The sequence below is a fragment of the Conger conger genome, chromosome 14 (genome assembly GCF_963514075.1).
Source record: "Conger conger chromosome 14, fConCon1.1, whole genome shotgun sequence".
Taxonomy (NCBI): domain Eukaryota; kingdom Metazoa; phylum Chordata; class Actinopteri; order Anguilliformes; family Congridae; genus Conger; species Conger conger.
The window spans coordinates 8,805,468-8,833,101 of record NC_083773.1 but is presented as its reverse complement, the minus strand read 5'-3'; the positions used below and the strand labels follow the sequence as shown (position 1 = coordinate 8,833,101).

The 27,634-nt window shown below is 47.4% G+C and overlaps 1 protein-coding gene across 2 annotated transcripts; it reads left to right on the top strand.

Moving 5' to 3' along the window:
- The first annotated feature begins 5,615 nt into the window (after positions 1–5,615).
- LOC133109823 (acetyl-coenzyme A synthetase, cytoplasmic-like) lies at positions 5,616–27,112 on the top strand. 2 transcript variants are annotated; one of them, XM_061219475.1, is made up of 19 exons: positions 5,616–6,589; positions 8,412–8,607; positions 13,571–13,662; positions 15,240–15,343; positions 15,777–15,849; positions 16,006–16,081; positions 16,833–16,932; positions 17,512–17,559; positions 19,507–19,644; positions 20,196–20,366; positions 20,841–20,974; positions 21,580–21,712; positions 22,465–22,521; positions 22,917–22,997; positions 23,458–23,566; positions 23,870–23,938; positions 24,387–24,563; positions 25,380–25,454; positions 26,774–27,112. In XM_061219475.1, exons 1-19 carry the CDS (start codon positions 6,463–6,465, stop codon positions 26,899–26,901), a joined length of 2,088 nt encoding a protein of 695 aa, XP_061075459.1. In that variant the 5' UTR covers positions 5,616–6,462; the 3' UTR covers positions 26,902–27,112. The 2 variants fall into 2 exon arrangements, with proteins under 2 accessions (XP_061075459.1, XP_061075460.1); XM_061219476.1 differs by lacking the exon at positions 17,512–17,559.
- Positions 27,113–27,634: the final 522 nt, after the last annotated feature.

Sequence of the window (27,634 nt, the reverse complement as noted above, 5' to 3'; positions counted from 1 at the left end):
ATACCAGTGGGGGAAAAGGTGCAATTCCAACAATATAATCAAATGTCATAACATGAAATAACGCATACAAGGAAGAGCATAAAATCACATTTCAAGGCGTGAACATTCTGTTTTTATGGCGCAATTGGACTCTTCTCCCAAGGTTTCGGTCTCCGGGTTAATATGGAAGCCGTGGGATTCTGGTGACACGGGCGGATGTCGAGATTCTGGACCCCAGGAACGACTTCTCCTGCCTGGATCAGCCGAAACACCTCTGCAAATGATAACGACGGGCGTTCCGTGGGCTCGGCGTTCGTGACCGCGGAGCTGACGCTAGTTTCAGGGCCGACTACAGGCGGTCGTATTTGTTCAAGGCTGGCCTCGGGCGAGTTCCCCTCACTGTGATCAGAGTTGGCGTTGTCTTTTTCAATGCACAATTTGCCGCATTTATCTTGAAGTTCGAGCATGCTGTCATTTCTCACTTGCGTCTGACTGTCTTTGTGTGACGCGGCCCATTGCAGGTAACCTTCGAGCTCAATGGGTCTGACGTACCTAAGACGGGGAAAAACACAAAGAAAAAGTACATTAAAATCGCTTACCGAAAATCAGACATTTTAGCCACACGAAGGGGTCGAGTATGATTAAAGAAACATTGCTGTATTTCGTATGGGCGACAGCTGGCTAGCTAGTGTGCTTACAGACCAAATTATAATGCAGCAGAACACACACCTGTTGTAATAGAATATTTTCAGCTTCAGAATATGATCGAGGTTTTCGTCGGTAAGGCGCAGACGCTTTAAACCGTCTTGGTATTTTGGATCTTCATTGAAATTGTACAATTCAAACCCAGCATACACACCCTCCATTTCACCATCACAGGTTTCGCAAAATAAAATAATGCAACTTTAGATACAAATGATTACGATGATTCAGTGGGTGTATATCTCTAACTAGCTACTTTGCAAGCATACCTAACCAGCTGCAGGTTAGTCAACTAGCTACCACTGGTTTGTAAAAAGTAAACAACCATCTTTGGTCGACAAAAATGAGTAGAGTTAACTAGATGACCAGTAAAATGAAAGCCATATATATAACGCCCTCTAGCGGAAGGTTTTGGTAATCGCAGTATTTAAAGTGACTAACAGGGCTGGAAATAGAACAATACATTATCACAGGGGTTGGATGATCACTACACATCCACCAAATATCTATTAAAATAAATGTCATGTCATGTCAATAGCTATAATAACACACATTGCAAGTCAGACATAAAACCTGTCTTGAAAACAATGTCAGGATTGTAGGGGGCGTGGTCTGGACCGCCTCACCACCTCAACGCCTCACCACCTCAACTCAACTTGGCTCCCAAAACTAAAATGTATTGGAGAAGGAGGGAGACTGGGAGTGGGATACAGAACTGAGAAATAGGAAAGTGCTAACTCCACACAAGAAGGGCCTGGTTTGGATTTGAACCCAGGTTGTTTTTGTTGTGAGGCTATTCTGTAATCCATTACCCCACATGCAAATCTCATGAAACTATGGGAGGAGATATGCAATGCGACTAAAACATTTATTGGCCACTAGATCAGGTTCTTCTTAATGTCATAAATGATCTGGAGTGTGCACTGCAACTAGTGCATGTAAGAGCTACACATTGGAGAATATTAGTAACTTATTTTACTTTCTATCCAGAGTGAGAGAGAGAGAAAAGAGTGGTGTTATAAAATAATACCCCAGAGGATTTAGAGTGATTTAACCTTTGTGTAGTCTTAACATTCTGTATAGTCCCCTTGTCCTAAGGGTAAAAGAAAATGACCCATTACATTAAATTATTGGCATTTTGGCAGATGCTCTTATCCAGAGCGACGTACAGTTGATTAGACTAAGCAGGAGACAATCCTCCCCTGGAGCAATGCAGGGTTAAGGGCCTTGCTCAAGGGCCCAACGGCTGTGCGGATCTTATTGTGGCTACACCGGGATTAGAACCACTGACCTTGCGTGTCCCAGTCATTTACCCTAACCACTACGCTACAGGCTGCCCCCCACCTTCATTAAACCCCTAAAATAAAGCAGCTTAATTGAATTGTAAACCCCAAATCTATTTTGCATGAAGAAACAACCTGTCACTCATCACAACCTTTGTCATCAAATTTCAAGTTGGAAGAAAAGATAATTTAAGGGGTTTCCTCTGCTGTTAAACATAGCGGCAGGTCATTTTTGACCCTTAAGACAACACAAGGGTTAATAATAATTGCCCTCGGGTGGCACACGATGGTTCCTTTAGAAAAGCACCTTACATACAATCCCTGATCACTCCCTTCTCCCCAGCTAGACCACTCCGGTCTGCCAGCTCCGGTCGCCTTACGGTTCCCTCTCTACGTGCACCTGGCGGTCGAGCTGCACGTTCACGCCTGTTTTCCGTTCTGGTTCCTCAGTGGTGGAATGACTTGCCTACCACTGTCAGAGCAGCAGAATCTCTCCCCCTATTTCGACGCAGACTCAAAACTCACCTTTTCAAACTCTACCTTAGTCCTCCCTCCTGATTTCCCCTGCCCCTCCTTTCTGATATCCCTATCCTTGTCTAACCCCCCCCCCCCCCCCAAAAAAAAAGAAAAAAGAAAAAATGTACTTATGATGACAACTATGTTTAGAACAGCATTTCATGTGTATTTTGCTAGTTTCTGGATGTGATGCTTTGACTTACGGTAGAACCTATGCACTTGTAAGTCGCTTTGGATTAAAAGCCTCTGCCAAATGACTAAAATGTAAATGTTAATGTAAAGCTGTCCTCCACAGTCTAGACTCCAGAGCGTCTTCAGTCCAGGTATGAGGTCCGCTCTTTTGTTTGCAGCCAGTAGGTTATGAAATCTTCTTCACCTGGTTGTGCCAGTTTTGTGACTAGAAACAATTCTGGTGGTTTCTAGTCGTGGGAGGAGCGTGACCTTTTTGACCAGCCCATTGAAGGGAAATCAGGCGCACTGTGTGTACTGGGGTCCATCTGCCCTCCCCCCTCTGCCCCCCGATATGCAGAATAAAAGACACAGAACAAGGACACAAAGGGGCAGTGACTGCCTCCGAGGACGATGACTCAAATTAAAGCTTCAAATACGTCAAGCGAGCCTAAATACACGACACTAGTTGCTTATTCGAAAGGTCTTTTGAGGACTGCCGGAGTCTTCAGATGTGGGGAAATACGCAGGGAAATGTCTACAAGCGGGGAGTGAAAAACCCCACCCCCAGAGCATTGAACATTCAGCCGTCTGAAACAGTTGGGTGGGTGAGAGAGGTCTGTCTTCAAATAACAAGCTGTTCACGCGTTGCTTATCGTCTGTGCCGTTCCCTTCAGACAGCACAGGACTATCTGAACGCCCTGCAAATAAAGGCCAGTGATGTTCCACTGCCTCTCCCCATATTACTCTGGCTGCAGGGAGGCTGACCCACTCATTGCACTGTTTAAATGAGATTTTTTTGCAGGTCTTTATTCCTTGGTTTGATGACCAAGAACACCACATGCTTTTGGATAAAAAAAAATCCAAGTTCCACTTAATTGCACATTGGGTAGTTGTATACTCCAATTTAATACACAGTATACAGCTTGTCCAGATTTAATTATACTGACTTTGCTTATACTCCTATTATTCACATATCCATGTTAAGCGCATAATGTCTCTATGTTCCCATATGAAAGCATTTATCAAGAGATTTCTTTCCACTAGCCTTGAAAAGCAATTTGACATGAACTGCTGAAAATCCTGAAATATATAGCTACACGAAAATATGTAATGTGTTGGATATTAACAATATATATCACCCTAGATGAGACTGTGTTTAATAAGCACATAAAAACAACAACAATCAAGCAGAAAAACCCAAACCCATTAAGACATTTTTTCATGGTGTGAGTTTGGTGCATTGCCTTTGCCGCATTGGCAACAGGGTCTGTGCTGATAGTGATGGCAGAACAAGGCTTCAGGAAGCCCATAATGGATGGAGGCATCATGTTCTGTCAGCATCGCGGTGTACGAGAACTGGAGACAGCTTCTGCTTACGGGGTTCCATGGATTCCTACGGGAGCTGCTCATTGCCGCATCAACCCGATTCATGGAGGCCATGCTTGACTAGGGGGCAGGGGCACGTGGAGGTTACGCAGTGCACTTGCACATCTGGTGCTAGAGGCTTACTAAACTGCAATAGTTCTAGTAACCACTGGAGTTTGCAAGCTTCTGGGGGGGGGGGGGGGGGGGGATTGTCAAACAACAGGGTCACAGGATCACAGGATCACAGGATCACAAAGCCTCACATTATACATTACACTATTGGCATTTGGGAGACGCCCTTATCCAGAGCAACGTACAGTTGATTAGACTAAGCAGGAGACAGTCCTCCCCTGGAGCAATGCAGGGTTAAGGGCCTTGCTCCTCATCTTATCTTGCTCAACGGCTGTGAAGATCTTATTGTGGCTACACTGGGATTCAAACCCCAGACCTTGCGTGTCCCAGTCATTTACCTTAACCACTGCACTACAGGCCCCCCTCACGGCTTTTAGAAACCCTGTAACCTGGAGAAATAGATGCTGCCAGGACTTTGAAAAGAGTCAACCTCAGTTCTAGCCTCACTTTTGGGCTTGGAAATAGAAAATGATTTGCTTTGTAATATCGCAGTGATATTTCAAACAAGGAACTAACCAACAGTATTGGCATTTCCTAATAGGTGACAACCTGATTTTTTTTGAAAAATTTGCTTTCAGAAAAGCAGTTCATAGCATAAATAAAGTTTTGATTTATTATAAGAAGTTAATATATACTTTATTGAACCCAATGTGGTAATTTGGGTTTAACCCTTTGTAATTACTTACGGGGGTGACAATGGCTCAGGTGGTAAGAGCAGTCGTCTGGCAGTCGGAGGGTCGCCGGTTCGAATCCCACCCTGGGTGTGTTGAAGTGTTCTTGAGCAAGACACCTAACCCCCAAATGCTCCTGATGAGCTGGTTGGTACCTTGCATGGCAGCCAATCGCCGTGTGTGTGTGTGTGTGTGTGTGTGTGTGTGTGTGTGTGTGTGAATGAGAAGCATCAATTGTACAGTGCTTTGGATAAAGGTGCTATATAAATTCCAACCATTTACCATTTACTTAGGACAGTGGGCAGCCACAAGGCAGCATGTGGTCCAGAGGTCAGTTTCTTTAAATGTTTATAATTAGCAGGGGGGTCAAATGCAAGTCCTTAAGGGCTAGAGTTTCTACATATATCTGTGGTTAATTTCAATCAGTAGAGAGCACAATCTCTGAATTGTTTAACCAACCAACGACTGAATATCTGGTACTGAACGCACCAAAAACAGCACAAAACAGGTCTGACACCTGTGGCTAACAGTCATTTCACAGAAAATAATGCATGCTAGCAATAATTGTATTTTTATACCAATGACATATAGACGGTAAGTGTTCAAGCCTCAACAGACTTTCGCTGTGCGTCAACAGGCTGCTGGCTCCAGGCGGTCCGTTGCTTTAAGACGGTTTTCTGTATTTTGGCAACGTCATGTATCAGAATAAGATGTGATTGGACGACACAGTATAAGCTCCGCCCAGGTAAGGGCAAACTGTCTGACTTTACGCTATGCTTTACTCCCTTGTCCTCACGCGACGTGGTATTCGGCTGCTGCTCTTGCCAGTCTTGGGAACTGCGCAGAAGAGAAGGGGAATAAGAGAATGAAAGAGACGAGTCTTTTCGTCAAGAATTTCAGGACAACGAGGCGATCTGCGGGGCTGTTACTATCGTTATTCGTTTAAACACTGCAGTTGCTAGCTATTGCATATCCAGACGCGTTTTTCTCTTTGGAATTAGCTCTCGAAAATAACATTTAAACAGTGACAAACGGCCCGCTCTTCTCCAGTTCAAATAACGAACCGTGCGCGTACCGTATGGCGTTTCGAATGAATTAATAGCCTCCGAGTTATACTCCCAAGACCCTTGTGTCGTCTGTTATAATTAGTTGCCTGGCTCTCGCTTTGCAAACATTGTGAAAACCAAGACGAGTTAAGTTAAATGTGCCAGAGTAAAATAATTGTGTGATGGGAGCTGCAAGCCAGCGTTTCCCAGTGTTGTGAGCTAGCCAAGCCAGCAAGCGCAGGCGTCTATTGCGAGGTGTCTGCACTTCCGCGGTTCTGTCCTGGCATTGACAGGCTTGTGTACCTTTTTCTTTTGACTGGAGCATCTTGCAGTAAGCGCGTTGTACAATAGCGAGGTCGCTGTCTTGATGCTATACAGCGCTGTTACATTAACACCAGAAACCTGAACAGGGTACATGCAGTGGCAGGCTTTAGGGAATTTAGTTGTGATTATTAGCATCGTGGAGTTTGTTGTGTAACGTAAAATTTGGCTAAAAACTTTACTTCACTCTTGTGACAGATATAGTGGGGACATTATAAACATCTTGTCATAACATTGTTATCTGTTACCTGCCAGTATCATATAGCGGGGACAAAAATGATCCCTGACAAGGTACCACACGAGGACGTTTATCGGGCACCCCACGACCTGGCAAAAGGCGCTCATGTACCCAACTTTCAGAAGTACAAAGAGCTCTACCTGAAGTCCATTCAGAATCCAGACGGTGAGTGAATTTCATTAGTATTTTTTTTTCATTTTCTTTATTTGTGTTTATTTGTGTTGTGAAGCTTAGCCAAGTATTGATCTGGACACATTCACGGCCTCGAGGGCGTCAATAGCTGCACTGAGCTCGCGGAGAGTTCTTCCGAGCCCCCCCGACATGGCAAAACATCTGCACTGTGCGCACAAGCCAAGCTTTGTGTTGTTGATTAGTCGCTGCCTGGCGAGGGTAAGGGGGCGTAGTCCAGTGTGAGATCACGCCCGGGGGCACGCGCAGTCCTTATGCACAGTGTTTAATTGCCTTGTGCATCTACGCATCTTATCTTTTGCTGGTGCGCATGTTTTAACGGGAGTTTTCTTACGTACTCTGACATTTTTGGCAGAGATTTGTTTGTGGGGATTTTTGGCCACCTGCGTGACGCCCCCAGAGCATGGCTTTGTCCCCACTTCCTGCTTTTTATGTTAATGCTCTGTTTTCATCATGTAGCGTCTCTGGTTTTAGCAAAGTCTGTAGAATGATTTGTGCATGAGCAAAATGATAATCATAATATAATTATATTATTATAATAATAATAATAATAATAATAATAATAATAACAATAATAATAATAATAATTATTATTATTATATAATTATATTATGATTATCATTTTATTATTATTATTATTATTATTATTATTATTATTATTATTTATTACATCTTTAAAGATGTCATTCTGTATTCAGCATTCGCCATGAACCTGAGTGTGGGTCTCCGGTTACATTTTTGACTCTCCGCCAGTTTATTTATTTTTAGCAGGAAATTGCAAAAGCGTTCTAACTTTTTTCGAATGCTTGTTGAGCGTTCTGTGCCGCGTTCCCCAAGATTGCTCAATCTGAATGGGGACATGTTGCCACCCCGTTTCGTTTAGTCCAAAACGTGCAATATTTAAGCTTATATTAATATACAGCGAACAATAATCCGCTAAACCTTCCCCCACAAGCATAGTCCTTTGCTTTTTAAAGCAAATTAAATTTTATAATTAATGGGTGTGTTGATCTGAAATAGAGGCTGGCACTGACAGTGATGCTCCATAATGTTTATATATATATATATATATTTTTTTTTTTTGCTCTATAAATTATTTTAGATTTGTTATCAAACAATCCGCACGTGCTTAAAGTGCACATGCTCAGGTTTTGTTTGATTATAAATCTAACATTGTGTATACAGTGCCAAATTAAGAAACAAATGTCTTTGGCCCATAAATTGTGGCGCTCACTGTAACATCACCCATCATACCGACAGACAGACAGCCAGACAGCCAGACGAACAGGCAAGGCAGACAGACAGACAGACGAACAGACAAGGCAGACGTAAATGGACTGGGATGCCTCGAGCTGTTGCTGAGGTTTTCCTTCGTCATCGCAGTCATTTCTGCTTCGTTCTTTGCAGTACCGCGATAATGAATTGATAATTATATCTCAGCCTTAAATGACGGTCTTAATGAATTTTCTAAATGTGTGGTGAGACATGAAACTGGCATAAACCTTATTCTCCCATCTTTGTGATCCATCTTATAGAACTAGGGAGCACATTGAGGCAGAAACGGAGTGTTTGTAGTCGGTGTTACAGGAATTACTTGGGGAGTTTAGGAAAACCAAAAACAGAATCTCTACCTGAACTGGTCCTCCACCTGGAGCTTGGAAAACCCATTGTTTTCAGTTGTCAGGTCTGCCATGTATGCAAATGTCCCACGATAGAAATGTCAGAAATTTTAAATGAAAATGAAAATTTTATTCTTAATCTCGATGGATGTGCACCGACCGCCATGGTTTCGTTTCAGACTTTTGGGGCAGCATTGCGGAAGATTTCTTCTGGAAGACCAAGCCCAGCGGGAAGTTCCTGGACTATAACTTCGACGTGACGAAGGAGAAGATCTACGTCAAGTGTATGGAGGGGGCCACCACCAACATCTGCTACAACGTCCTGGACCGGCAAGTCCACGAACACAGCCTGGGGGACAAAGTGGCCTTCTACTGGTGAGCTGGAGGAGCAGATACGCTCGCCTCTTACCGAGTTGCCCTGTTCCTCCTGTCCTTCCTGCTTAAGGCTTAAGAGCATCTCGACACGTGTGGGCGGCCTGTAGCGTAGTGGGTAAAGTGCATGACTGGGACCCGCAAGGTCGGTGGTTCGATCCCCGGTGGCTAGGCTACAGCGACGGAAGGCTAAAAAAAAACAAGTGTAATAAATACGTAATAAAGTGCTCACTGAGTGTATATTCCAGTTCTTTGTCTTCACAAGATTTACAGGAAGTCATGTGAACTACCGTAAATGTGTACTATCTACCTGCCTGTTATATACCCGCGTTTTATACTCCGCATTACCCTGGCTGGGTAGATACTGAAGCCCGTCTGAGTGCCTTGCTTGTGGTACAGCACACGTCTGCATCTAAGAATGATGGCAGTGCACTGAGTTCATACGGTGATGTATAGGGAATCTGGGGGCTTTTTCGTCAGTGGTAATCAGCTAATGGGCAGAGTACCCGCAGCCTCCTCTCAGCTTGGAGCCTTTCCCAGCACTCTGTATGCCTGCCCTTATAGCGGCATGGCAACACGGCACTTAATTTACGGAATTGATTTAAAGAATTAGCATTTTTATTTTATGTTTGCATTTTGTCAGTGTAAATGCAGTTTATTGCAGGGTGTTAGTAGGTGCTTGAAGGAGCCCAAGGGTAGTGCAATTATCAGAAGTGCTTTTGAGCACAGCTGTGCTCCGAGAGGTCTGAGTGTATGTGTGTGTGTGTGTGTGTGTGTGTGTATGTCTGCCTGTGTGTCTGTGTCTTTGTGTTTGTGTGTGTAAATGGTGAATGGTAATGTCTGCATTTATATAGCACCTTTATCCAAAGTGCTGTACAAATGATGCTTCTAATTCACCCATTCATACACACACTCACGCACCAATGGCGATTGGCTGCCATGCAAGGCATCAACCAGCCTGTGTCTATGTCTTTGTGTGTCTCTGCCTGCCTGTCTGCCTGTCTGCCTGTCTGTCTGCCTGCCTGTCTGCCTGTCTGCCTGTCTGCCTGTCTGCCTGTCTGCCTGTCTGCCTGTCTGCCTGCCTGCCTGCCTGCCTGTCTGTCTGTCTGTCTGTCTGTCTGTCTGCCTGTGTCTGTCTGCCTGTCTGTCTGCCTGTCAGATCTTGTGTGTGTGTGTGTGTGCCTCTCTGTCTGACTGTCTGTCTGTCTGTCTGCCTGTCTGACTGTGTGTGTGTGTGTGTGTGTGTGTGCCTCTCTGCCTGTCTGTCTGCCTGTCAGACTGTGTGCATGCAGGCCCCTTCCAGGCTGTTATAGCTGTGCTGTATGTGTACTTCCATCCACAGCACAGAGAAGGTCAGCACCTCCTGTGGGGAGCCCAGAACACCAGTGCTTATTACATTAATGCTTATTACTTATGATGGCATGCACCCTGGAGGAGATCCAAGAGTGCTCACCATTAGGGCTGTCATGATATCTATATCACAAAATATTGGATATTCCATATTTATTACTTATTTTTTTAGACTTCTACAGCCTATCCACTTAGAGTTATGATGTGTTATGTGTTCAGAGATGCTGTTCTGCATACCACTGTTGTAATTTGTGGTTATTTGCATCACTGTCACCTTCCTGTCATGTCCCTAAGAAAGTGTCCCTAATAAAGTGCTAGTTGAGTGTATATTGTAGTGGAATTGGCTGTGGGACTGCATTGGTCTCACTCTGCAGTAGTCTTCGCTCTGCTTCCTTTGGTTAGTTACAGTATGATCAACAAACACTGACCCGAAACAGTTGAGCTTTGTGGCTTTGTAAAAGGACCAATCAGCAGTCATGCCTAGTGTTTAGTGAAATTCATGCAAAAATGTTCTGCAGTTTTTAGTCTCGTTTTCTCGACTCTTATGTGTGGTGGAGGTTGTCGGACACAAAGGGCAGGATCTCAGACATACTCAGCTGTGTACCCAGATGCCTGGCTCCAAATATAGTAGCTGTTATCTCTGTGAAGCCATGTATGTGTGTTTGTGTGTGTGTGCGTGTGTGTGTGCGTGTGTGTGTACGTGGGCGAGCACACGCATAGGTTTGTGCCTGTTTTCTACCAAGTTATATCTTAACTTTGACTTCTAGGCCAAAGTGAATATTTAGAAAATCCATGTAAATTCGCCTGTCAAGCCCAACCTGGGTTTCCTTTCTGAAAACAGCCCTCGCTCTCTCTCTCTCTCTCTCTCTCTCTCTCTCTCTCTCAGATATTTCCAAAGCAGCCATTTAATGACAAAAGAGGACGTTACAGTTGCACTTTAGCACAGTAAAATAATTCACTCCCTTCCCCACCCCACTGAGAAGTAATAAAACCACAGGAACTGCCAGAGGGTCAAAAGGCACTTACTCCTCAAGGATACACAATGGATATAATTTTTTTTAAATTCCAATTTTATATAATGGTTATTTTATTTAAGCTGCTTTCCCATCTACCCGTGTGTTGGAGAGCGGCCTTAACTGCCTCACAGTGGCCTGTAGTCGGCCTGAAGCTTTGATTCCGGATGGGGCACGGTCACATCGAGAAGCTCCCATTCGGAGCCTGCTGTGGTGGGCCTAGGTTAGCGCTGCCCAAACCCTGCGTCAGTGCGCACTGCTGCTTCACGTGAAGATTCATGTGAATTTCATGTGGCAAATACTACACCTACCATTGACATTCACACAGTCATATGAAATGCTGCACCCGTTTAATATCCTGATGAGATACACTATACATGCAGGTGATTTGACAAATGGGGGGGGGAAAGTTGATTGAAACTTTAAATGTAGTCTGGTGTAGAGTAGGCAGAGGTGGAGGTGCAGGGGTGCAGGTGGTGTTGAGCGCTCAGGGGTGGAGTTAATGTCAGTGTGTGGGGTCATGCCTGTGCGTTGTATAGATTTTTGGGGACTGTGTGGCATTGTGCTGCAGGTTCTGGTCAGCCATCTGGGTGCCATCTCTCTTTCACAGGTGACCCATCCACACAGGCCTGGCTGGGCCTGGCTGGGCTGGGCTGGGTTGGGTTAGGCTGGGCTGGGTCTGGCTGGTTCTGGCTGGGCTGGGCTGGGCTGGGCCTGGCTGGGCTGAGCCTGGCCGGGCTGGGCCGGGCTTGGCTGGGTTGGGTTGGGTTAGGTTAGGTTAGGTTAGGTTAGGCTGGGCTGGGCTGGGCTGGGCTGGGCTGAGCTGGGCTGGGCTGGGCTGGGCTGTGCCTGGCTGGGCCTGGCTGGGCTGGGTTAGGTTAGGCTGGGCTGGGTCTGGCTGGGCTGGGCCTGGCCGGGCTGGGCTGGGCTTGGCTGGGTTGGGTTGGGTTAGGTTAGGTTAGGTTAGGTTAGGTTAGGCTGGGCTGGGCTGGGCTGGGCTGGGCTGTGCCTGGCTGGGCCTGGCTGGTCCTGGCTGGGCTGGGTTAGGTTAGGCTGGGCTGGGTCTGGCTGGGCTGGGCCTGGCTGGGCCGGGCCTGGCTGGGCTGGGCTGGGCTTGGCTGGGACCCATCCACACGGGCCTGTCCTCTTGCTGTCCAAGTGTTGCACCAGCACACTGCCACTGGAACTCCCCCTCCATTAGAACTCTGAACAGAACTTTCCGTGAGTCTGTTTAGGGTTCACTCTGTGCAGAGTCTAATGTGGCAGGTTGCCTCACAGCCTTCAGCGTTAGAGGTCAGCCTGATTGCGTTAGCGCAGGCGTCACCCGTCCTTGTGGTTTAGGAGTCCCTGGGATTGAGGGGGCTTAGAAGCAGCGATAGAGGTCACTCACTGTGCGAGGCTTTAGAGGTCACTCACTGCGGGGCTTTAGAGGTCACTCACTCTGCGAGGCTTTAGAAGTCAGTCATCAGTCGATCTGTATAAGGAGGCAGCTTGTTGCGGTCTGCCCAAATGTGTTTCGTAATGCAGAGTGTGTCCAAATCGAACTTAGCTCAGTGGCCCAGGGCTAGTGACCTCTCTTCGAGAATGAACTCAGTCTTTGTCATCAATACTGTCTGACTGAAATTGCTTCACTATCAGTACAAAATGCAATTCAACACTTACTGATTATTTGTGTTTGCTCTGTATGATCGTTGGTGACTCAGACAGAGGAGGTCACTGGTAGCTGCACTCGTATTGGAATAACACCGGCATGTTGTTTTCCAAATACCTGGACTTCCTTGTGTGTGTGTGTGTGTGTGTGTGTGTGTGTTTGTGTGTGTGTGTGTGTGTGTGTGAGAGAGACTGACACGGAAATGAAACGTTGTAAAGGGATTCTGTTTCTACCATCCCATCATGCCTTATCTCCCTGTTACTGTGCTGTACACTTTTCTTTCTTGAGACTTTTTTTATTTTGAGTTCTGGAGAAAAAACATTAGAGGAGGGAGTTTGCTAGCCAGGTGCATATTATAACGTGACTGTTCGCTCTTCATAGTCTGTGATATGGTCTATACATTTTTTTATGAGTATTCACTATTATTAAATTGAGTAATATTATTATTGAGATTTGAACTCCAGTTTCACTGGGCCTACTAGCTGTGGTCCTGCTGTGCTTTAAAATAAAGTGTAAGTGCATTGGTCTGGTTTCATTTGTTCCTGTGTGTGTGTGTGTGTGTATGTGTGTGCGCGTGCGCGTGTGTGTGTGTGTGTGTGTGTGTATGCGTGTGCGTGTGCGTGCGTGCGTGCGTGTATGTATGTGTGTATGTGTGTGTGCATGTGTGTGTGCATGTGCGTGTGCATGTGCGTGTGCGTGTGCGCGTGTGCGTGTGTATGTGTGTATGTATGTATGTGTGTGTGTGTGTGTATGTGTGTGTGTGTGTGTGTATGTGTGTGTGTGTGTGTATGTGTGTGTGTGTGTATGTGTATGTGCGTGTGCGCGTGCGTGTGCACGTGTGCGTGTGCGCGTGTGTATGTGTGTGTGTATGTATGTATGTGTGTGTGTGTGTGTATGTGTGTGTGTGTGTGTGTGCACTTGCGTGCGTGTGCGTGCGTGTGTGTGTGCGCAGGGAGGGGAATGAGCCAGGAGACGAGCTGACAGTGACCTACAGTGAGCTCCTGCAGCAGGTGTGCAGGTTCGCCAACGTCCTCCGGTCCCTGGGTATGTTCCCCTCACAGCACGCCCGCGTGAATCTGGGCTATGTGGTTATGAGAATTCAACAGGACCCCGAAACGCGTCGCTTTTATGTCGCACCTGGTGCTGTTGTCCCCATGCCAAATGTTTTACTTCGGTGCTGCGATACCAGCTTTGGAAACTCAGCCTATCAGTATCAAATTGATACCACGGTACATCGCTGATGACCACACATTTCACCATGAAATAATAACTTAGCACATATACGTTTTAACAAAATATGACACACAAAATCATAAATAACGTTACTCAGGATGTGAGCACAATACCCCTGCACTTAAGCAAAATGCCTTAAAAATCTAAATGCCTTTATCTACACTGGTCCTGTGTCTGTCTGTTATTATTAGTTGCTTTGCTAGGCTGGATGTAGCGTAGTGGTAAATGACCTGATACGCAAGGTCAGTGGTTCTAATCCCGGTGTAGCCACAATAAGATCCGCACAGCCGTTGGGCCCTTGAGCAAGGCCCTTAACCCTGCATTGCTCCCGGGGAGGATTGTCTCCTGCTTAGTCTAATCAACTGTACGTCCCTCTGGATAAGAGCGTCTGCCAAATGCCAATAATGTAATGTAATGTTGTGTTGACTCCCTGGGCGAGAAAAAGCGTTTAAGAGTTTTTTTGCAAACAGGCGCTGCAGTAGCATGATCAGGTTCTTTATGACTGGCTCTGTAGGCACAGTGTTGCATTTCCAGTTTGAGCCGGTCAGCGTGACCTACTGCTGCTGTTATATCTCGCCAACTGCTTCCAGAGCTACACAGCCAGCTTTCTCCCACACACAGCTCCACACGCACACTGACACACACTCATAGTTACACAAACACAGATGAAACTCGTAGCTGCACACACACACACACACACACACAGACTCATAGTTGCGCACACAGACACATACTCATAATTACACACACACAGATGCACACTCATAGTTACACACACACAGACACACACTGATAGTTGCACACACAGACACACTGATAGTTGCGCAGACACACAGACACAAACTCACTGCTCCACACACACAAACACACACTCTCTGGCAACTGGACACACCCATTACATCAACGTTCCCTTCACTTTAAAGACACAGTACTTATTTTCTAATGGACGGTTTTAATGAAATCTGCTTTGCATTTTGTAATGTGCAATTTTCGGAACTGCAGTATTGGAATTTAGTCTGGTACTGTGCAACCCAAGCGCCTGGGTCTCGCGTGGGTCTTGTGCTAATTAGGAACAGGTGTAATGGCATGGATAACTTTGAAATGTATTTCGCAATGTGTGTGTTTCGCAATCTCCCAGAGTGTGTGTGCTGAATGTGCGTTATACTCTACACTTTTGTACCATTCTGTACTGTGCGTTTGTTTCAGTGTCTGCACCCTGTATTCTGTGTGTGGTTAAAGAGCGCGTTGTGTGTGTGTGTGTGTTATGCGTGCGTATGTGTGTGTGTGTGCGTATGTGCATATATATATGTGTGTGTGTGTGTGTGTGTGTGTTATGCGTGCGTATGTGTGTGTGTGTGTGTGTGTGTCTCTGTCTCTCACTCTCTCAGGGGTAAAGAAGGGGGACCGGATCTCCATTTACATGCCCATGGTGGTGGAGTTGGTCGTGGCCATGCTAGCGTGCGCTCGGATCGGGGCGGTGCACTCCATTGTGGTGAGAATACGGCCCTGCCCACACACACACACACACACACACACAGCCTGACACACACACACACACACACACACAGCCTGACACACACACACACACACACACACACACACAGCCTGACACACACACACACACACACACACACACACACACAGCCTGACACACACACACACACACACACACACCCACCCAGCCTGACACACACACACACACACACACACACACAGCCTGACACACACACACACACACACACACACAGCCTGACACACACACACACACACACACACACACAGCCTGACACACACACACACACACACACACAGCCTGACACACACACACACACACACACACACACACACACATTACTTCAGGACCTGTGGGAGGCGTTGCAGGCCTCAGGCCTGCCGGTAATCGTGTCCTCTTGCTTGTCATTCAGTTTGCGGGGTTTTCGGCGGAGTCGCTGTTCGACAGGATCTCTGACTCGCAGTGTTCCATGCTAATCACTGCCGGTAAGAAATAAGAATTGAATATCCTTTGTTATTTAGAAATAAATATTTGGTTAATTTAAATTGGATGTAAATATTGTCTGGGGTTCATTTGAATGTGATGTATGTGTTGTCCTGAGTTGTGTTGAACTGAATGAAAAATTGATGTTTTCATCACAGACGGGTTTTACAGAGGAGACAAGCTGATCAGCCTGAAGGTTATCGCTGATGATGCTCTTCAGAAATGCAGAGAAAAGTAAGAGAAAGAGCACTTAGCTCTGCGTCCTTTTGGGCTGCCACAGATTGACTGTGTATACATGCGTGTATGCCTGTGTGCGAGTGAGTGTGCGAGCAAGTGAGTGAGTGAGTGAGCTAGCTAGAATTGTTGATATCTCACTCACACACACACACACACACACATACTCACTCACTCACTCACTCACTCGCACACTCTCTCTCACTCACTCACTCACTGGCTTGTTCACTCACACACTCACACACACACACACACACACACACACACTCACTCACTCACTCACTTACAAACTCATTCACACACACACACACTCACTCACTCACAAACTCACTCGCACACACACTCACACACTCACTCATAAACTCACTCACACACACACTCACTCACTCACTCACAAACTCACTCGCACACACACTCACTCACACACTCACTCACACACACACACACACACTCACTCACTCACAAACTCATTCACACACACACACACACACACACACACACACACTCACTCACTCACAAACTCACTCACACACAAACTCACTCACACACACTCACTCACTCACAAACTCACTCGCACACACACACACTCACACACTCACACACTCACTCACTCACTCACACACTCACTTACTCACACTCACTCACTCACTCACTCACTCACTCACTCACTCACTCACTGGCTTGTTCGCTTGTTGACTCCCTGGTGTACATTGCTGTGGGGTTTGACGGGGTGTTAATGTGTGTCTGGCAGGGGTGTGCCGGTCCACAGGTGCATTGTGCTGAAACACCTGTCTAAAGAAGAGCCCGGCTACCAGTCTCCACCTGCCAAACGGCCCTGTCCTGACCTCCAGGTGAGAGGGATACCACCATGTGGATTTAATACTGCAGCATATCACCAGTGCTATAACAATGAGATTTAATGCAAACCATGTGTCCTGCAACATATCACCAATGCTATAGCAATGAGTTTAATTTATATTAGGCACACTGCAGTGTAGCAGAGAGATTTAATGTACACCACAAGTACTGTAGCCTACTGACATTGCTGTAGCAACCAGGTTTAATGTACATTGGGTGTGCTGTATTAGCTTGTACTGTGGTTTGAGCACTGGCAGTGAAGTGGTCATCACTTTCTGTAGCCCTGGTGTTGGACTATGTTTCATCTTAACAGGGATTTTTTTTTTTTTTACTCTTAATGGTCAACAAAAAACAAATGGCTTTTAATGCTCCTTCCCTAAATGATTAACTTCTTTGCAGCCTTAATGTTTTTTTTTTTTTCTTTTTTGTTATTGGCCAAATTTATGATTTCTGCTGCAGAAGGAAATACATTTTGAGTTCTGTGGGTTTCATACTTGTTTCTTTGTTTTGTTTGTCCACCATTTTGGTTTTCATCAGTGTTTTTTCCTGTAATCTTTCGGTTGGCCCTTTAGCCGGAGAGCCCCAGAGAACATGTAAGGAAAACCCGGCCCAAGCCTCAGGTATTTTCCAGCATTGGCCAAAGATCCCTTTCCCTTACTTTGAGCTCTTTAGAAGAGCTAATTTATGTTTGTTTGTTTATTTGTTTAACATTTAACAGCCTTGTCGTGACTGTTCCTGGTGCTAACAGCCTCCTGATTAGCTCCCCTAGAGATGCGAGGGCAGTGTACAAATCACTGGTTTTCTGTGCGGAGGGGATAGCCTTTTCAGTGGGTTTTGAGTGGGTAATTATCAGCGCATACTCACCGAGCACTTTATTAGGAACAGACAAAATTATTATTTAATTTATTACTTCAACTTATTCATGTGATCATCTAATTAGCCAATTGTGTGGCAGCAGTGCAATGCATACAGTCATGTAGATACGGGTCAGACGCTTTAGATAAGGTTCACATCGACCATCAGAATGGGGATAAAATGTGATCAAAGTGACTTTGACCACAGAATGATTGTTGATGGCAGACAGGGTGGTTTGAGTATCTCAGAAACTACTGATCTCCTGGGATTTTCACACTCACTAGTCTCTAGTGTTTGCAAAGAATGGTGCAAAAAACAAATAAAAAAAATCCAGTGAGCAGCAGTTCTGCAGACAGAAACGCCTTGTTAATGAGAGACAGAGGAGAAGGGCCAGACTGGTCAAAGCTGACAGGACGGTTACAGTAACGCAAATAACCACATTACAACAGTGGTATGCAGAAGAGCATTTCTGAACACACAACGCATCATACCTCTAAGTGGATAGGCTACGGCTGTAGAAGTCTAAAAAATAAGTCTAATAAATACCTAATAAAGTGCTCACTGAGTGTATGTGACCCTGCTCCATACTTCCCCACTCATTAGTAGTGTCCCTTGTCTCTGTCGCTCACAGCCTCACTCCTGGTCTGCTCCGCTAACGCTAATACTCACCGATGTTAAAGACCTCTCTCTAACACTAAAGCTAACCAATGTTAAAAACCTCTCTGCAGCGTTGTTTTGGGGAAGAGGTATTGTCCTGTGGATTTTGTGGTTCTTTCTCTGCGTCTCTACCAGAGGAAGTGGGAAAAAAAAATATCATCTGGGTAGAGAATTGAGCATGCCCGTTTAACAAATAAACATTTTTACAATCTGATGTAATTATGCTGGGAGCAACAGAAGTTAAAATGTTGTACAGAGACATGTTTTATTGTGACATGCGTGTGCATCATCCAGTCAGGATCCCTTGCCCCGGCCTGTAATGGCTGTGATTGGGTGCTGCCCTCTGATGTCGTTCAGTAAGGTCTGCAGGTGATTGGTCATGTCTTGCTGAGGTGGCAGTGTTTCTAAACCAGGGCTGAGTGGCCCCTGGATCTGACTGGGTCAGTCCAGGACCAGTACAGGGAAACCAATCTGCCTTTAACGCCATTTTCCCTGCATGGTACATCAGCATCACTAACATCCCTGCCAGTGGGAATTTTTCTTGTCAACCTGCCTGTGGTGGTAGTTTCCAAGATTACTTGCTGTTCCATTAATATAGTTTTCATTAATAACATTTCTTGACCCCTGATAACCATGCCACTTTCTTCCCGTGCTTTCTCTTATAGTTCCCAAGATGTAGAGCGAACGGGTAAAAGCTTTCAGAAAAAGATGTCTGTTGCAGTCAAATGTAAAACGACGTACGTGTCATATTTAAAGTGGAAAATCTGAAAAGGAGGTCAGATTTGAAATGGAGCACCCCGTACCCTGTCTGAAATACGGCTGCACCCCAACAGTGAGCCAGTGTGGGTGAGGCGTGTGCCTGACCTGGGCCCTCTCTCTGTGGAGTCTGGGTCCATGTTCTGAGCAGGGCCCTCTCTCTGCTCTCCTGAGTCTGGGTCCATGTTCTGAGCAGGGCCCTCTCTCTGCTCTCCTGAGTCTGGGTCCATGTTCTGTGCTGGGCCCTCTCTCTGCTCTCCTGAGTCTGGGTCCATGTTCTGATCTCCACGCTGTGTCAGGTGCCCTGGAACCCCGAGGTGGACCTGTGCTGGCACACGCTGGTGGGCGGGGCCTCTGAGGACTGTGAGCCTGAGTGGTGTGAGTCAGAGGACCCCCTGTTCATCCTGTACACCAGCGGCTCCACCGGGAAACCCAAGGTTCTGCTCCTGTCTGTGTCTTCTGACCTCGCGCTGTGTACCTCTGTCTCTCTCTGCTCTGACCTTGCTCTGTGTACCTCTGTCTCTCTCTGCTCTGACCTTGCTCTGTGTGCCTCTCTCTCACTCTCGCACTCTCTCACTCTCTCACTCTCTCTGCTCTGACCTTGCTCTGTGTGCCTATTTCTCCCTCTCCTCTGACCTTGCTCTGTGTGCCTCTGTTTCTCTCTCCCTCCCTCCCTTTCTCCCTCTCTCAGCTTTCATGTTTTACAGTTGTAATTGCCACAAAAGCACTACATATTGTAGATAAGTTCTGCAGTAAGGGCAGTAAATAGTCGTTGTAGCAGCGTTTCTGCACAGACTAGGTGAACTATAAAGTGAAGTAGTGAGCGTTCGTTTGAAAACAAATGTTCTTCACTGACTAGCATTCATATCTAATTTTTCATTGGTTAATGTCTTTGTTATGTATTTGTTATGCTTTATTAATATTTACTCTCTGGTTTCCATGTCAAAAATTGAACTTTATCTTATTAAATCCTCTTCTGTTTACCCAGGGCGTTCTGCACACAGTTAGCGGCTACATGCTGTACACAGCCACTACCTTCAAGCTGGTGTTTGACTACCAGCCTGACGATGTGTACTGGTGCACAGCTGACATTGGCTGGATTACAGGCCACTCCTACATCACCTATGGCCCACTGGCCAATGGGGCGACTAGCGTGCTGGTGAGTTGAAACTGTGCGTGCGTGCGTGCGTGCGAGTGTGTGCGTGTGTGCGTGAGTGCGTGAGTGCGTGAGTGCGTGAGTGCGTGAGTGTGTGAGTGTGTGTGTGTGTGCATGAATGCATGTGTGCAGTATGTGTGTGGATATGGGTGATTGACCATGTAAATAGTTTTAAATGGTTGGCATTTATATAGCGCCTTTATCCAAAGTGCTGTACAATTGATGCTTCTCATCCATCCATTCATACACACACTCACACACCAACGGCGATTGGCTGCCATGCAAGGCGCCAACCAGCTCGTCAGGAGCATTTCGGGGTTAGGTGTCTTGCTCAGGGACACTTTGACACACCCAGGGCGGGATCGAACTGGCAACCCTCCGACTGCCAGACGACTGCTCTTAAAGCCTGTCACCCCGGTGTCAGTCTGACCTTCTGTAAAGAGCACTCAGTAATAACCGTGTCGTTGCTCTCCCCAGTTTGAGGGCCTGCCCACGTACCCGGACATGAGCCGCATGTGGGCGGTTGTGGAAAAGTACCAGGTGACCAAGTTCTACACCGCGCCCACCGCCATCCGCTTGCTGATGAAGTATGGCAGCGCCCCGGTGCAGAAGTGAGTCCCACCGTGTATCCCCATTGGTCTGAGTGAGTCTCGCTGTGTGTCCTCATTGGTCTGAGTGAGTCCCGCTGTGTGTCCTCATTGGTCTGAGTGAGTCTCACCGTGTGTCCTCATTGGTCTGAGTGAGTCTCGCTGTGTGTCCTCATTGGTCTGAGTGAGTCCCGCTGTGTGTCCTCATTGGTCTGAGTGAGTCCCGCTGTGTGTCCTCATTGGTCTGAGTGAGTCTCGCTGTGTGTCCTCATTGGTCTGAGTGAGTCTCGCTGTGTGTCCTCATTGGTCTGAGTGAGTCCCGCTGTGTGTCCTCATTGGTCTGAGTGAGTCTCGCTGTGTGTCCTCATTGGTCTGAGTGAGTCTCGCTGTGTGTCCTCATTGGTCTGAGTGAGTCTCGCTGTGTGTCCTCATTGGTCTGAGTGAGTCTCGCTGTGTGTCCTCATTGGTCTGAGTGAGTCTCGCTGTGTGTCCTCATTGGTCCGAGTGAGTCTCGCTGTGTGTCTCCAGCTAGCCTGTGTGAGAACCGCTCTCACTCCGGGGGGATGTAAGAAAAGAGAAATTACAACAACAACAAAAAAACACTGGAGTGTGTGTGTTTGTGTCTTCAGGCACAAGCGGGACTCCCTGAAGGTGCTGGGCACGGTCGGAGAGCCCATAAACCCGGAGGCCTGGCAGTGGTACTACAGTGTGGTCGGGGAGAAGAGGTGCCCGGTGGTCGACACCTTCTGGCAGACTGAGACCGTGAGTTTGAGCTGCCGTTAAATGTTTCTGGCCTGTTTTGTCTTAATGTGTTCCTGATTATTGAGGTAGTCTTCTCAGTGTCCCACTTCCTGTCTTTTTTCGTTCAGACACATTTTAAGGGGCTGGAAATCATTTTCTAGCTTTCACAAAGATGATGAGTCGTGATTTGTGAGGAGATGATGATTAGTGATTTGTGAGCAGATGATGATTAGTGATTTGTGACCACCTGTTTGTAAATGGAGTTCTGCAGAAATGTCGGTTGATTGATTATCATGTCAGCCTTTAAGCCCGGTCTCCACCAAACAGCCAAGATGTGACAAGACGGTTTTAGAACGTCTTTAGAAGAAAGTTTTATCGGTGTGAACTGTCCAACTTTACAATGTCGGCTCTTGGTGGCTGGCATTTCGGAAACTGAGCGTATGAAGTCTTAAGCCCGGAGGTTTAGAACAATTAGTGATTCAGTTAACGTGGGTCGTCATGGAAACAGTTTATTGGCGGACATTTTGAGCTTTAAACACGGACGTTTGGAGATTTCTCTCGTCTTGTCTAGTCTTGTCTAGTCTTGTCTGGGCTGTTTGGTGGACACTGGACTTTAGGGTGCATCAGTGAGGGTGTAGATATCCTGGGTTTCACTCCCCTGTCATGTTTCAGAAATAAAGATGTTTTAGGGGTAAAGGTTCAGAAAAAGGGTTCATTGTCGGTCATGGGTTTGAGATATACTAATGAGGTCATTCTTCCTCTTTCTCCCTCAGGGGGGGCATGTGCTGACCCCCCTCCCTGCTGCCACACCCTTGAAGCCAGGATCGGCTGTGAGTTCTGCTTTTTTTTCAACGTTATCTTTCTCACCTAAAATAGCAGTCTACAGTCTTGTTACTACTCTTCCAGCAAAATGTTTACCTGTTAGGATGACTTGTTCTATAGTAGTATTAGTTTCCTAATGAAAATGAAAAACTACATCCACACACAGTTTTGGAGCTACAGGCTCCAAGTTATTCCATGTACTACCATTAAGAAAAGTACGTTGTGCACTTTTGACTGATCTCTCAGTAGTCTGATAGATTTAATGGAAAAGGAGATTTAATACAGGCGCTCGGCTCATTAATAGGCACTTTATAAAGTGTGTGTTTTGCATAATTAGTCCTGTTCCGTGTGTAACCCTTGTTTCTGGGTCTGGTTTGGTGGGTCGCCCCGTTTGGGGCATTAGACGTTCCCGTTCTTCGGCGTTGTTCCCGCCATCCTGAATGAGTCTGGGGAGGAGCTGGAGGGGCCGAGTGACGGTTACCTGGTAATTAATCATCTCTAACTGCGTATTCATCTATTCATTTATTTATGTCAGGACTGCTGACCTGTTTCCTGGAGTTTGAACTTCCTGTATGTTTACACCTCTAACCTAATTTGACACCCAATTGTACTGTTTAGCTGCTCAACAAGATCTCTAGCTGTTGAATGAGGTTAGGGTTGGAGTGCAGACCTACAGGGCAGTCGATCTCCAGGAGCTGGGTTGGGCAGCCCTGCTCTAGCTGTTGCATGAGGTGTGCTTTGTTAGAGTTGAAGTACAAACCTACAGGGCTGTAGATCTCCAGGAACAGGTTTCTGTATTTCATGTTGGTGATGGTGAGCCTGCTTCTCCTTGTCTGGTCTGTGTTGGCCAGTGGTAAGTGGAGAGGGATAATCAGAGGATTTGAGGTTTGAGATGCACTTTGACGTTCAGCTTGATTTTGTGTGCTCCTGTTCTGCTCGCTCAGGTGTTTAAACAGCCCTGGCCGGGCATCATGAGGACCGTCTACGGAGACCACCAGAGGTTTGAGGCCACCTACTTCCAGAAGTTTCCTGGATACTATGTCACAGGAGACGGTAGGACTGCGGGGAGAAAATGGTCAACGTGAAAAGTTCTGTATCTTTGTCTGTGGATGCGGAGGGTATGGTGTATGTGGGCCCTGTGAATGGACTGGGTGTGGTTTGTGTGGTGTTTGCGGTCTGTGAATGGACTGGGTGTGGTTTGTGTGGTGTGTGCGGTCTGTGAATGGACTGGGTGTGGTTTGTGTGGTGTGTGGGGTCTGTGAATGGACGGGGTGTGGTTTGTGTGGTGTGTGGGGTCTCTGAATGGACTGGGTGCGGAGGGTGTATGTGCTGAGACTGAGGTGTTTGTGCCTGCAGGCTGCAGACGGGATCAGGACGGATACTACTGGATCACCGGCAGGATAGATGACATGCTCAACGTCTCAGGTGTGCGTGTGCGTGTGCAACTGTGTGTTTGTGACTCTGTATGTGTGTGTGTATGACTATGTGTATAACCCTGTATGTATGTAACTGTGTGTGTGTGTGTGTGTGTGTGTGTGTGTGTGTGTGTGTGTACTCTGTATGTGTATAACTCTGTATGTGTAACTGTGTGTGTGTATGTGTGTGTACTCTGTATGTGTAACTGTGTGTGTGTGCGTGTGTATGCGTGTGTACTCTGTATGTGTAACTGTGTGTGTGTGTGTATGTGTGTGTACTCTGTATGTGTAACTCTGTGTGTGTATGTGTGACTCTGTGTGTGTGTGTGTGTGTGTGTGTGTGTGTGTGTACTCTGTATGTGTAACTCTGTGTGTGTGTGTGTGTGTGTGTGTGTGTAACTGTGTGTGTGTGTGTGTGTGTGTGTGTGTGTGTGTGTGTGTGTGTGTGTGTGTCGCAGGGCACCTGTTGAGCACGGCGGAGGTGGAGTCGGCCCTGGTGGAGCACCCTGCCGTGGCGGAGGCTGCAGTGGTGGGCCGGCCCCACCCGGTGAAGGGGGAGAGCCTGTACTGCTTCGTCACGCTCAGCGACGGGATTCGCTACACCGCCGTCCTGGAGGCGGAGCTCAAGCAGCAGGGTCAGTGACATCATCATCCTTCCATTATCTTTACCTGTCCTCTGTGCTGCTGGGTCTACGTGCCTCTTCTGAGCTGCACTGATGTGCACGTGTGCGTGTGTGTGTGCGCGTGTGTATATGTGCATGTATGAGTGTGTGTGTGTGTGAGTGTGTGTGCATGTGTGTGTGTGCATGTGTGTGTGTGTATGTGTGTGTGTGTGTGCGTGTGTGTGTGCGCGTGTGTATATGTGCATGTATGAGTGTGTGTGTGTGTGTGTGTGTGTGTATGTGTGTGTATGTGTGTGTATGTGTGCGTGTGCGTGTGTGTGCGAGCATGTGCGTATGTGCATGTGTGTGTGTCTGTGTGTGTGTGTGTGTGTGTTTGTGCGTGTGTGCGTGCATGTGTGCGTGCGTGTGTGCGTGCATGTGTGCGTGCGTGTGTGCGCGCGTGTGCGTGCGCGTGTGTGTATGTGCATGTGTGAGTGTGTACGTGTGTGTGTGTGTGTGTGTGTGTGTGTGTGTGTATGTGTATGTGTGTGTGTGTGTGTGTGTGTGTGTGTGTGTATGTGTATGTGTATGTGTATGTGTGTGTGTGTGTGTGTGTATGTGTGTGTGTGTGTGTGTGTGTGTATGTGCATTTGTGCATGCATATTCACACACTCCTTGTCACATGCTGTGGTACCCAAATGTTCCTCACATTCAGTCCACAGTCTGTGCTCATCTCCTCTTCATCCAGTAGGGGGAGACCTTGCTCACCACCAGGTTTTTTGTGTGTTGGTACTTCCTGTGTTTTTATACTGCTGTATCCTGAGTATCTTCTCTTGTTCTGCCTGATAGTGCGAGAGAAGATTGGGGCCATCGCCACTCCCGATTACATGCAGAACGCGCCTGGACTTCCCAAAACAAGATCTGGTAAACCTGCCATGACTCGCTACCCTCCAGTCCATTTCATAACCATTACTTTAGCAACTCTCAAGGCACGCAAGCTCTTCACTCCCCGTGACCAGTGAGGTGTGGCTTAAATAGAGCTGCTTAAGGGTGGGGCAGCACGGATGGTGCAGTGGGTCATTTTAGTCAGTAGCACTGCCGCCTCACAGCAAGGAGGTCATGGGTTCGAATCCCGGTCGGCCGGGGCCTCTCTGTGCGGAGTTTGCATGTTCTCCCCGTGTTCGTGTGGGTTTCCTCCGGGTACTCCGGTTTCCTCCCACAGTCCAAAGACATGCAGGTTAGGCTGATTGGAGAGTCTAAATTGCCCGTGGGTACGAGTGTGTGAGTGAATGGTGTGTGTGCCCTGCGATGGATTGGCGACCTGTCCAGGGTGTATTCCTGCCTTTCGCCCAATGTATGCTGGGATAGGCTCCAGCCCCCCTGCGACCCTGTTCAGGATAAGCGGGTTCAGATAATGAATGGATGGATGGATGGATGCTAAGGGGTAGCCTGGTGCCAGTTTTGCCATCTTGCATGCTAAACATTTCAGCTCTGGTGCCTGCTATAGGGCGTGGCTCCTTTGCATTGTGAAAAGCACTATACACAGTGCAGTCTGTAAGTATTTGAACGGTGGCACACTTTCTGTTCTTTTGGCTCTGTACTCCAGCAGATTGGTTTTGACATTAAACACTGAATATGAGGTTAAAATGCAGGCTTTAATTTGAGGGCATTTTCATCCGTATCGGGTGATCTGTGTAGGAATTACATCCTTTTTTATATGTAGTTTTATACATCTTAGGAGACCAAAAGTAATTGTACAGTTGGCTTCTCGGGTGTTTTATGATTAGTCATAAAATGATCATATTAGGTTTATTAAGTTGCTTTTTTGGTGCAGGTATAAGAAAGCTTTTAGTATCTAGTCGTGATTCTCGGCTTTGGAGTCTGTTATTTGTGTTTGTCAACATGAGGCCCAGAGTTGTGCCAATGACAGCCAAGGAAGCCATTATGAGGCAGAGAAATATGAAAAAAACAAAACAGTCAGAGACATTGGCCAAACAACAGACTTACTGAAGCATGCTGAGGGCGTTCCAAATTGTATGTAAATGCCCTCAAATTAAAGGCGACAGTCTGCACTTTAACCTTGTGCTCATTGTTTTATTTCAAATCCAATGTGCTGGTGTAGAGAGCCGAAAGAACAGAAATTATACTGTCCAAATACTTCCGGACTGCACTGAGCCCCAGCACCATCGTGCCTGTCGTCATGGTGATTATGTGTGACGGTTGTGCTCTCTCTCCCGGCGCAGGGAAGATCATGCGCCGCGTCCTGCGTAAGATCGCGCGGAACGAGCGGGACCTGGGGGACGTGTCCACGCTGGCCGACAGCTCCGTCATCGAGCAGCTCTTCAGCGACCGCTGCCCCACCGCCCTGTGACCTGGGGCAACTGCTCCCCCTCTGCTGCCCCTCTGCTGCCCCACTGCTGCCCCTCTGCTGCCCCACCGCCCTGTGACCCGGGGCAACTGCTCCCCCTCTGCTGCCCCACTGCTGCCCCTCTGCTGCCCCACCGCCCTGTGACCCGGGGCAACTGCTCCCCCTCTGCTGCCCCTCTGCTGCCCCACTGCTGCCCCTCTGCTGCCCCACCGCCCTGTGACCCAGGGCAACTGCTCCCCCTTTGCTGCCCCACTGCTGCCCCTCTGCTGCCCCACCGCCCTGTGACCCGGGGCAACTGCTCCCCCTCTGCTGCCCCACTGCTGCCCCTCTGCTGCCCCACCGCCCTGTGACCCGGGGCAACTGCTCCCCCTCTGCTGCCCCACTGCTGCCCCACCGCCCTGTGACCCGGGGCAACTGCTCCCCCTCTGCTCCCCCTCTGCTGCCCCACCGCCCTGTGACCCGGGGCAACCGCTCCCCCACCGCTGCCCCTCTGCTGCCCCACTGCTGCCCCACTGCTCCCCCTCTGCTGCCCCACCGCCCTGTGACCCGGGGCAACCGCTCCCCCGAGCCGAAAGAACAGAAATTATACTGTCCAAATACTTCCGGACTGCACTGAGCCCCAGCACCATCGTGCCTGTCGTCATGGTGATTATGTGTGACGGTTGTGCTCTCTCTCCCGGCGCAGGGAAGATCATGCGCCGCGTCCTGCGTAAGATCGCGCGGAACGAGCGGGACC

Bases quoted from the DNA above. Each gene is read 5' to 3' on its own strand.
- LOC133109823 (XM_061219475.1), top strand. From the start codon at position 6,463: ATGATCCCTGACAAGGTACCACACGAGGACGTTTATCGGGCACCCCAC. The intron at 6,590-8,411 runs GTGAGTGAATTT...GTTTCGTTTCAG, and splicing joins GTCCATTCAGAATCCAGACG to ACTTTTGGGGCAGCATTGCG. The intron at 17,560-19,506 runs GTATTTTCCAGC...ACGCTGTGTCAG, and splicing joins AAACCCGGCCCAAGCCTCAG to GTGCCCTGGAACCCCGAGGT.